The sequence below is a fragment of the Homarus americanus genome, unplaced genomic scaffold (genome assembly GCF_018991925.1).
Source record: "Homarus americanus isolate GMGI-L3 unplaced genomic scaffold, GMGI_Hamer_2.0 scaffold367, whole genome shotgun sequence".
NCBI lineage: Eukaryota > Metazoa > Arthropoda > Malacostraca > Decapoda > Nephropidae > Homarus > Homarus americanus.
The window spans coordinates 6,942,924-6,954,880 of NW_024743709.1; the positions used below are offsets into that span (position 1 = coordinate 6,942,924).

At 43.6% G+C, this 11,957-nt stretch overlaps 2 protein-coding genes across 2 annotated transcripts; both read left to right on the forward strand.

The window, feature by feature from the left end:
• Positions 1–5,384: 5,384 nt before the first annotated feature.
• LOC121877417 (hemocyanin A chain-like) lies at positions 5,385–7,732 on the forward strand. The gene is made up of 2 exons (XM_042383175.1): positions 5,385–6,976; positions 7,162–7,732. Exons 1-2 carry the CDS (start codon positions 5,413–5,415, stop codon positions 7,578–7,580), a joined length of 1,983 nt encoding a protein of 660 aa, XP_042239109.1. The 5' UTR covers positions 5,385–5,412; the 3' UTR covers positions 7,581–7,732.
• Positions 7,733–9,174: 1,442 nt separating this feature from the next.
• Positions 9,175–11,414, forward strand: LOC121877332 (hemocyanin A chain-like). Its single transcript, XM_042383036.1, has 2 exons — positions 9,175–10,762; positions 10,935–11,414. Exons 1-2 carry the CDS (start codon positions 9,199–9,201, stop codon positions 11,354–11,356), a joined length of 1,986 nt encoding a protein of 661 aa, XP_042238970.1. The 5' UTR covers positions 9,175–9,198; the 3' UTR covers positions 11,357–11,414.
• The last annotated feature ends 543 nt before the right edge of the window (positions 11,415–11,957 follow it).

The window sequence follows — 11,957 nt, forward strand, 5'->3', positions numbered from 1 at the left end:
GGTCATCCTTATGCAGTCGAAAACACAACCAAAATCACAGATTCAAACAAAAACAAACCATACAACTCTTATGGTCGCTGCATGGAATGTTAGGACCCGTCAGGATACTGGCACAAATGCACGTCCTGAAAGAAGAACTGCCCTTGTGGCAAAAGAGCTGGCTAGGTATAACATCGACTTAGCAGCCACCAGTGAGTCCCGGCTCCCGGATGATGGCCAACTCACAGAACGGGTGTCTGGCTAAACCTTCTTCTGGAAGGGTAAGCCTGCTGCGGAGAGAAACAGCATTTATGGAGTTGGCTTTGCCATTCACCAACGCATCCTACACAGGCTAACTGAAATGCCTATTGGGATCAAAGAGCGCCTCATGACGCTTCGAGTCCCACTGAATCACTCACGTCATGCCTTCTTCATCAGTGCATACGCCCCAACACTGGATGCAGAGGATGACATCTAGGAGGCCTTTTATGCCGACCTCGACAGAGTGCTAACTTCTATCCCCAAAGAAGACAAGGTTGAGCTCCCTAGCGACTTCAATGCCAGAGTTGGCAGAGATGCTAATATTTTTCAGGGAACCATGAGGAGAAATGGACGAGGCAAGTGTAATCCCAACGGCCTACTCCTCCTCAGCAAGTGTGCTGCACACAACCTCACTATCACCAATACCTTGTTTAGGCAGGCCGACAAGTTAAAGGGTTCGTGGCAACACCCACGATCCAAACACTGTCATCTCATTGACTACATCATTGTCAGAGAAAGAGATCGCCGAGATGTCTTCATCACCCGCGCCATGCGTGGCTCAGACAACTGTAACACTGATCATCGACTTGCCAGATGCAAGCTCTCACTTCACGTCTCTCCAAAACGGCGAAGAGAGCAACCCTCCAGAAGAGGTTTTAATACTAAGCATCTGGAGGATCCAGCGGTAGCACATGCTTTCAGAGAGCAGCTCGAACATGGGTTTATAAACAAGACAACAGCAGAGAGACTCTCGGCCAGATCAAAAGAATACACCAGGACTGGTTTGATGAAAATGACCCGGCAATCAAAGTACTCATCGATGATGAACGTGCTGCTTTTACTGACTGGCAGAACAACCCTCAGTCTCGAACCAAAGCAGATACCTTCCGCAAGAAGAATGCGGCAGCCAAGCAGGAACTTCGCAATCTAAAAAAGACTGGTTTAAAAATAAAGCATGTGAAGCACAAAAACATGCAGATGAACACAAGATGTGCGAATTTTTCATTTTCACTATAATATTTTATGGGCCAATCACTCGTGGCGCAGCCCCCCTCCGCTCATCTGACGGTAACCTAATAATTAAAGACGATAAAGGCCTCCTTCAGTGCTGGAAAGAGCACTACCATTCATTGCTCAACCGAGACACCGATGTGGATGTCCTGACTACCCAGTAGGTCCTTCAGCATCCAGAGATGACCCACCTCAGCTATCCTCCATCCCTGGATGAGGTAGTTACTGCTATCAAACAGATAAAAAATAACAAAGCCTCAGGGCCTGATGGAATCCCAGCCGAGGTGTATAAAGCAGGAGGACTTCTGCTTGCCAGCTGTCTCACTCTCTCCTGGAGAATATATGGGAAAAGGAGGAAATCCGCCAAGCTCTGAAATATGTCTCCATTGTCAATATTTATATGAACAAGGGAGACCGGTCAGACTGTGGAAACTACCGTGGGATCTCGCTGCTCTCTGTAGCAGGCAAGATTATTGCCCGAGTCCTCCTAAACAGACTTCTTCATGAGGCGGAAAACTTCCTCCCTGAATCTCAATGTGGTTTTAGACCATCACGTGGCACCACTGACATGATATTTGCTGCCCGCCAGATACAGGAAAAATGCAGAGAACAGCATCGTGACCTGTACATGGCTTTCATCCACCTAACCTAGGCTTTTGACTAGGTCAACAGGGAAGCCCTCTGGAGGACCCCCAACCGTTTTGGCTGCCCACTAAAATTCATCGCCATTGTGAGGCAACTCCACGATGGCATGAACGGCTGGTTCCTGCAACCCGGCACCCAGTCAGAGTTCTTCCCCATCCAAACAGGGGTTAAACAAGGGTGTGTGCTGGTACCAACTCTCTTTTCCATCTTCTTGGATGCCTTCCTTACTCATGTCAGTGCCAATATTGCCAGCGGGGTGAACATCGAGTACCGGGTGAAGGGGGATCTTTTCAACATAAGACGACTCCAGGCAAGAACAAATGTGTCTGCAGCTTCCATTACTGAACTTCAGTTTGCAGACGACTTCACCCTTGCCGCTCACACTGAACATGATCTACAGGAGAACCTGAAAACCTATGCAGAAGAGAATGCACACTTCGGCCTTGAGGTGAATGTACATAAGACTCAGATTATCTTTCAGTCTGCCCCTTTTTCAGCCACACCTTCACCATCCATCCAACATAACGGTACTACCCTGACTAATGTTATCCACTTTCAATATCTCGGCTCCCACCTGTCCAGCACCGCGGACATTGATGAAGAGATCCAGCATCGGATCAGATGTGCATCTCAAGTCTTTGGTAGATTCCGAAAGTGTGTCTTCAGCTGTAGGGAGCTGAAATTATCTACAAAGCTACACGTAAATCGAGCAGTGGTCCTCCCCACCCTGCTATATGGCAGCGAGACATGGGTCACATACAGGAGGCACATCAAGGCCCTTGAAAACTTTCACCAACGTAGTCTACGTTCCATCCTCCGAGATCGCTCGGAAGAGAAGAGAAGTGCCAGTATTCTTGCTGACTGGCCATATTACCCACATGGACGACAATAGACTGACAAAACAGCTACTTTACAGTCACCTAATGAATAATAAACGTAACACTGGCGGGCATCTGAAAAGGTATAAAGATAGTCTTAAGACTAACCTGAATAAGTGCCAAATCTACCCCCTAACCTAGGAGACGATTACTCGAACGAAAGTGTGAATCTCTCAACATAATGTTGGTAATTATTGTTGTTGTGAGGAATCTTCAAGGAATGTGACGTCACCGAGGTACAAGTTGAGCTTGGTGAAAGTGACGAAGTTATTAAGTGGTAAGTTTAAGTTATTAAGTGATAAGTTTATAAAGTGGCAAGATCTTGTTTATAAAACAAATCATTACATTATGTGTTGTTTATGAATTTATCTGCAAATATTAAATTAGACAGAAACTGATAACTGAGTCACTAAAGGAGGAAGATGAAGCCACTTGAAGAAAGAAAATGGAAAGATTAAATGATGAGACAGTCGTCAAGGGTTAGAACAGGATGTACAGCAAGATAAAAAAGAAACAATGAAAATATTATTGTATTTAACAAATAAGAACTTGGACCATAATTGGCTAAGAAGTGATAAGAGGAAATTTAAGTTAAGAAGATGATAAGGAAGGAAAGAAGAAAGGCAACAAACTAAATTGTAATAATCTAATAAATAATAAGAGCCGATGCATATTTCATATCGCTCTAGATCTGTCTTATAAGGATGCCTTTACTTGGATGAAAAAAGTTGATGTTGCTCTCGACCATTTTGATAACACCGGCAGATGACGAGACAGAATCAATGATTAAAACACTCCGTGGGTAATGGTGGAGGAGACGGCTAACTCTAGAAGCAGTTATTTGATTTCGTTCATTTTGTCCCCAGATGTTGCTTGGAAAAGAGTGAGTTATATAGAAATTCGACAATGCACATAACCTAACAGAACCTAACCAACAAAATCTTACCTATCACCGTAATTGTGGGAGTTCGGCCCCCGACCCCCCCCCCCCCCTAGCCGCCATATTAAGCATAAAGAACTTACTTTGATATCTGGTACTAATGAAAACAACTTTCTAGAAGCGACATTGTGTAATTTTACGTTTATCGCTGGCTGCACTGAAACACATCCTGTGTTTTCTTCACTGTCAGGTCTCTGCCACAATTTGAACAATAGTTCATGTTGGCAGATGAACTCTTGGAGACGGTCTTCATCTACGAGCACAAATAACTTGTGATAAGACAAAGTACAACCCTCACAGGACGCCATTACTAAGTAGTTAAAATACAAGATGGCGAGCTTCTCTCTTTGGAGAAGAACAATAAGTTTACGAATATACAGTTCACTTAGACTTCAATGCTACTCGAAAGAAATAAAAAATTTACCCAAACCTATAATATGGGATTTGAATCCACCTTCATAAATCTCATCTTTTATACATAGAATAGGTTCAAGGACCAACTGTGTGAAGAGAGAAAAAGAGGGGGATTTGCCCAACCTATAAACACGATAACCAGGAAAGTAAAACCTATAACAATGAAAACAAAAGACAATCAGGCCAATATTTATGGTAATATAAGCCTCGAGGAAACACTAATCCGTTACTTTTATGTTTACAAAGACCGATATTACATCAGAAAGTATTAGTGTACGATAAGATGTGAGCACGCGACTCCAGGGAAGAAATGTTGACTGAATATTTACGGTAAATCATTTATTTCTTCCCCTACAAAGTACTAAGAGAAAGATTAATACTGCCATATGATCAGTTTCTGACCGTATTTTACACCGTAATTCAATTTCAATTTCAATTTCAATTGTTTATTCCTTGATAGAGGAAGCGGGATCCTAGTGCTGTCACTAGGTACCCCTGTACAATGACACCAGAAGCATCTGGCAAGTGTGACAAGTATATGCAGTATAAATATTATAAAGGGGCTTACTAAAGCCTAAGGAAGGAAGGATACTCCTTTAATACATAATCAATATTATTTACAAAATATCTGGCCAGTATGGGGAGGATCATCGTGTCTCCGTCAGGGGGTTGTGGAGTGGTGGTCCAGCAGGCGTCACGGAAGCGTTGTGTGTGGGGACATCTTAGGAGGTAGTGGATAAGGGTGCTGCTGTCGGATCTTCTGCATAATGCACAAGAGCGTTGCTCAGGGGATGCGGGGATACCAATCTCCCAAGCAAAGTCATACCCAATGATGATACGGGCAGTAATCACGTCCCCTTTCCCAAAGACGTACGAGAGGTCAAGAAGTTTACGGAGGACATCGTACCAGGTGGGCGGGGAGTCCAGGGGGATGGCTGCTTCCCGAGCTTCTCTCTGTACACACCGTAATTTCCATTTTATTTCACGGCCTGTTCACTACAGATGAATTATGATAATGCTGTAAAATATAAAGAAATAAAATGAAAGGAAATAATTGCCGTATCGTAATTTTATTGCTTAGTATCATCCTAACAACATTTGCAGACAAAATAATTGAAAAAGAAAAACTCTTACTGGTGTTAACTATCTCTTTCGATAATACAGTTTTAATTATCTACGTCCACCTTATCTTAAAAAAAAACAAGTTAGAAAAATGAACCCGGCCGAGGTGTATATAAGAGGTGATACAGGAGACCGTTCACCACAGCAGCACCAGCAGTCAACATGCAGTGGGCGGTGGTTGTAGCAGTGCTCCTGGTGGCCACTGTGTCTGCTGACACAGACGTAGCCCACAAGCAGCAGAGCATAAACCGTCTCCTCTACAAGGTTACCAGCCACATCCCGTCGACCTTCACCCATCTTAAGGAAGCAGCTGAAACCTGGAACCCCAGAGAGCATGCTGATCACTGCAGCGATGGTGGCACGGCCGTAAACCATCTGATGGATGAGCTGGAGCATCACCGTTTGCTCGAGCAGCATCACTGGTTCTCCCTCTTTAACGAGCGTCAGCGTGAGGAAGCTCTCATGCTCGTCGATGTCTTGCTGCACTGCACAGACTTTGAAGCCTTCGAGAGCAATGCTGCTTACTTCCGTGAGCATATGAATGAAGGAGAGTTTGTTTATGCTCTCTATGTAGCTGTGACCCATTCTGACCTAACGCATGATGTGGTGTTGCCACCTCTATATGAGGTCACCCCTCATTTGTTTACAAATTCTGAAGTTATCGACAAGGCTTATGCCGCTAAGATGACACACACACCAGGCAACTTTAAGATGGAATTCACCGGCACCAAGAAGAACGCTGAACAGCGTGTGGCTTACTTCGGTGAGGACATCGGCCTCAACTCTCACCACGTCCACTGGCATATGGACTTCCCCTTCTGGTGGCACGGAGACAAGATCGACCGCAAGGGAGAACTCTTCTTCTGGGCTCACCACCAGCTGACGGCGAGATACGATGCTGAGCGCCTCTCCAACTACCTGCCTCCTGTAGACCCATTGTACTGGGACCATCCCATCAGAGACGGGTTTGCTCCTCATACTTCTTACAAATATGGAGGAGAGTTCCCATTCCGTCCCGATAACAAGGCGTTTGAGGATGTAGATGGTGTGGCCCATATTCGTGATATGAAGGAGATAGAAAGCCGAATCCGTGATGCAATTGCTCATGGCTACATCATCAACGCCGATGGCAGCCACACTGACATCGACAACGACCATGGCATTGACGTCCTGGGTGATATCATTGAGTCTTCCACTTACAGCACTAATGTTGCATATTACGGCGCTCTACATAACCAGGCTCACCGCATCTTGGGAGCGCAGTCTGATCCTCACCACAAGTTCAACATGCCTCCAGGAGTGATGGAGCACTTCGAGACTGCCACACGTGATCCCGCATTTTTCCGACTCCACAAGTACATGGACAACATCCTCAAGGAACACAAGGATAAGTTACCTCCTTATACTAGGGAAGAATTACTCTACAGTAATGTAGAGATAACTGATGTTGACGTCACTGAGCTCTCCACCTTCTTTGAGGAATTTGAATTTGACTTGAGCAACGCTCTTGACAGTACGGAGAATGTCGAAGAAGTTTCTGTCAAGACCCATGTATCCCGCCTCAACCACAAGCCTTTCTCCTTCAACATTCACGCCAAAGCCAAAAACGACGACAAAGTCACCGTTCGTATCTACATAGCACCAAAGTATGATGAAAACCACATTGCTGTGAGCCTTGAAGAGGGACGCTGGAGGGAAATCTTGCTCGACACCTTCTGGACTGATGGTAAGTTACCAATTTTTAATCCATTTTTTGTATAATCAGTAAAGTTTCTCTGTTGTAATGATTCTTCAGCAAACATCTTATTCTAACTTTAAATGAGTAACATTCTTTATCATTTTTGTTATAGAGAGAACTATATCATTAATAATAGTGTTACCAATAACTTTAATATGACAATTATTTTACAGTTCATGAGGGAAATAATGTCATCAAGCGAAAGTCTTCTCAGTCGTCAGTGACCATCCCTGATCGCGTGTCCTTCTTACAACTGATCCACGACGCTGATGCGGCTGTGGCCGCCGGCACTGAACTGGAACACCATGAAGATCGTAGCTGTGGCCACCCTCATAGGCTGCTGCTGCCTAAAGGCACTGACGAAGGCATGGACTTCTGGTTCAACGTTATAATTACCAGTGGAGAAGACGCTGCTCACGATGACTTGACTGTCAACGATCATGGCAGCACCCACGGTTACTGCGGCGTCCACGGAGGGAAGTACCCTGACAAACGTCCAATGGGTTACCCCTTCGAGCGTCGAATCCCTGACAGGAGTCTCTGGAGTGTGCCTAACCACCATGGCCAGATTGTCCAAATCTTCCACCATTGAGTTGATTACTGAGCATATTTGTTTATATAATTGAAATTTTCAATGGAAATGAACAATCAGATAATTGTGCAGCGCTAATCACATACATGACAAATAAAATATGAAAACTGTTCCAACACATGTCAGCAAATAATAAAAAATTTATCAATAAATTTCAACAATTATTGTCACCCAAGGAAAAATTTTAATACTTTATTTATTCAACCGAAGATGAAGTATTTATTAAAACAAGAGCAAATACTGAAAACTGATTTTTATATGTAAGATCTAATTAAAAAGACAACAATGAGTAAATTATAAAGAAATAAGAAAATATTGACTGAAACAAACAATAAGAGAACAGTAGTACAAGACATTCCCGTTATAGATTTTAAGTTTATCCTTCACAAGTTATCTTCACTTTTAACTGACAATTGATTTTGGGTGTTTTTCACCTCGCTTAAGAAGCAGTAAGTATTAAGACATTTGGTTACCTGATTTCTATTGGAAATGAACAGGGTCAAGATCAGTGCTTCAGCCACGAACATTGCACGAACTTATTGTAGGCCTTTATGATACGTGTGTGTGTGTGTGTGTGTGTGTGTGTGTGTGTGTTTGTGTGTGTGTGTGTGTTTGTGTGTGTGTGTTTAAGAAGGCAATTCTAGTGACCTGTTGTAACCGAGGTAAGAAGTAACGACCAAACGTCGAGTTATGGTGGAGGAGGAAGGTGGGATCCGCCCCTTATAGTCCTCCTAAGTGACATTGGTAATACCCTTCTAGGTGGCTGGAGCCTATAGCCTAACACCTATAGCTTGAGGATAACACAGAAAACAAAATGACACATCTATGATAATGTGCAGTGAATGAAAGTGAGAATCTCCCATCATAATGTTGGTAATTATTGTTGTTGTAAGGAATCTTCAAGGAATGTGACGTCACCGAGGTACAAGTTGAGCTTGGTGAAAGTGACGAAGTTATTAAGTGGTAAGTTTAAGTTATTAAGTGATAAGTTTATAAAGTGGCAAGATCTTGTTTATAAAACAAATCATTACATTATGTGTTGTTTATGAATTTATCTGCAAATATTAAATTAGACAGAAACTGATAACTGAGTCACTAAAGGAGGAAGATGAAGCCACTTGAAGAAAGAAAATGGAAAGATTAAATGATGAGACAGTCGTCAAGGGTTAGAACAGGATGTACAGCAAGATAAAAAAGAAACAATGAAAATATTATTGTATTTAACAAATAAGAACTTGGACCATAATTGGCTAAGAAGTGATAAGAGGAAATTTAAGTTAAGAAGATGATAAGGAAGGAAAGAAGAAAGGCAACAAACTAAATTGTAATAATCTAATAAATAATAAGAGCCGATGCATATTTCATATCGCTCTAGATCTGGCTTATAAGGATGCCTTTACTTGGATTAAAAAAGTTGACGCTGCTCTCGACTATTTTGATAACACCGGCAGATGAACAGACAGAACCAGGGTGATTAAAACACTCCGTGGGTAACGAAGTGTTTACTTACCAAAGTCCGCGTTATCATAACAAAAAGAGTTAGATAAATGAACCCAGTCGAGGTGTATATAAGATGAGATAAAGGAGACCGTTCACCACAGCAGCACCAGCAGTCAACATGCAGTGGACGGTGGTTGTAGCAGCGCTCCTGGTGGCTACTGTGTCAGCTGACACAGACGTAGCCCACAAGCAGCAGAGCATTAACCGTCTCCTCTACAAGGTTACCAGCCACATCCCATCAACCTTCAGCCATCTTAAAGAAGCAGCTGAAACCTGGAACCCCAGAGAGCATATTGATCACTGCAGCGATGGTGGCACGGCCGTAAACCACCTGATGGATGAGCTGGAGCATCACCGTTTGCTCGAGCAGCATCACTGGTTCTCCCTCTTTAACGAGCGTCAGCGTGAGGAAGCTCTCATACTCGTCGATGTATTGCTGCACTGTACAGACTTTGAAGCCTTCGAGAGCAATGCTGCTTACTTCCGTGAGCATATGAATGAAGGAGAGTTTGTTTATGCTCTCTATGTAGCTGTGACCCATTCTGACCTAACCCATGATGTGGTGTTGCCACCTCTATATGAGGTCACCCCTCATTTGTTTACAAATTCGGAAGTTATAGACAAGGCTTATGCCGCTAAGATGACAAACACACCAGGCAACTTTAAGATGGAATTCACTGGCACCAAGAAGAACGCTGAGCAGCGTGTGGCTTACTTCGGTGAGGACATCGGCCTCAACTCTCACCACGTCCACTGGCATATGGACTTCCCCTTCTGGTGGCACGGAGACAAGATCGACCGCAAGGGAGAACTCTTCTTCTGGGCTCACCACCAGCTGACGGCGAGATACGATGCTGAGCGCCTTTCCAACTACCTGCCTCCTGTAGACTCATTGTACTGGGCTCATCCCATCAGAGACGGGTTTGCTCCTCATACTTCTTACAAATATGGAGGAGAGTTCCCATTCCGTCCCGATAACAAGGAGTTTGAGGATGTAGATGGTGTGGCCCATATTCGTGATATGAAGGAGATAGAAAGCCGAATCCGTGATGCCATTGCTCATGGCTACATCATCAACGCCGATGGCAGCCACACTGACATCGACAACGACCATGGCATTGACGTTCTGGGTGATATCATTGAGTCTTCCACTTACAGCACCAATGTTGCATATTACGGCGCTCTACATAACCAGGCTCACCGCATCTTGGGAGCGCAGTCTGATCCTCACCACAAGTTCAACATGCCTCCAGGAGTGATGGAGCACTTCGAGACTGCCACACGTGATCCCGCATTTTTCCGACTCCACAAGTACATGGACAACATCCTCAAGGAACACAAGGATAAGTTACCTCCTTATACTAGGGAAGAATTACTCTACAGTAATGTAGAGATAACTGATGTTGACGTCACTGAGCTCTCCACCTTCTTTGAGGAATTTGAGTTTGACTTGAGCAACGCTCTTGACAGTACGGAGAATGTCGAAGAAGTTTCTGTCAAGACCCATGTATCCCGCCTCAACCACAAGCCTTTCTCCTTCAACATTCACGCCAAAGCCGAACACGACGACAAAGTCACAGTTAGAGTCTACATTGCTCCACAATATGATGAACACCATTTTCCTCTTGACGTTGATGACTTCCGCTGGGGGGCCATCTTATTAGACACCTTTTGGACTGAAGGTGATCCTACATTTATTTTCATAATATTTCATATTTGGTGTTAAATTCTGTTAAACTACTCTCAAGTTCAAATTTCTCATGCAAATATTTCTCGTAACACTTACTTATTAACCATATCCATTACTGCTAATATCACCACTTTAGTATTAATGATATGACATTTATTTTTCAGTTCATGAAGGAAATAATATCATCAAGAGAAAGTCTTCTGAGTCGTCAGTGACCATCCCTGATCGCGTGTCCTTCTCACAATTGATCCACGACGCTGATGCGGCTGTGGCCGCCGGCACTGAACTGGAACACCATGCAGATCGTAGCTGTGGCCACCCCCACAGGCTGCTGCTGCCTAAAGGCACTGAGGAAGGAATGCACTTCTGGTTTTACGTTATAATTACCAGTGGAGAAGACGCTGCTCACGATGACCTGACTGTCAACGATCATGGCAGCACTCACGGTTACTGCGGCGTCCATGGAGGAAAGTACCCTGATAAACGTCCAATGGGCTTCCCCTTCGATCGTCGCATACCTGACCTCCGAGTCTTGTTTTTGCCAAATCTCAGTATGCAAGTCGTCGAGATTACTCATCGTTCATGATGAATGAGCACCTGTTTTTACTAATGAGGATTCTGAATGATAATAAAAATCTTATGCAGGTGTTTTTGTTACTGAGATCATTCTCGCCCATCACAATACGATAATTTGTTGGATCATGGCAACCGTGTAGAGTTTCCAAAATACTTCTTATACATGTATACGCAGGATGACCTGTCTAATGTGGTGTGTTTATCCTCATCTTTACATGGGTCGGTGGTGATACACTCGTGTGAACAAATCACAAAATGTGTTTGTATGTAAACATTGCGCCCATCCAGACGTTATATTATATTTAGGCATCACCCAACTTCCTCAAAAGAAATGTACCAGTATGTTTATTTATATATATAAAGCAAAGAAGTCTGTCTGTGTGTCCGCACGAGAACCTCGGGAACTACTTTACCGATCTGTAGTGATGATGGGTGGTGTTATATGTAGTGATGATGGGTGGTGTTATATGTAGTGATGATGGATGGTGTTATATGTAGTGATGATGGGTGGTGTTATATGTAGTGATGATGGGTGGTGTTATATGTAGTGATGATGGATGGTGTATGTAGTGATGATGGGTGGTGTTATATGTAGTGATGATGGGTGGTGT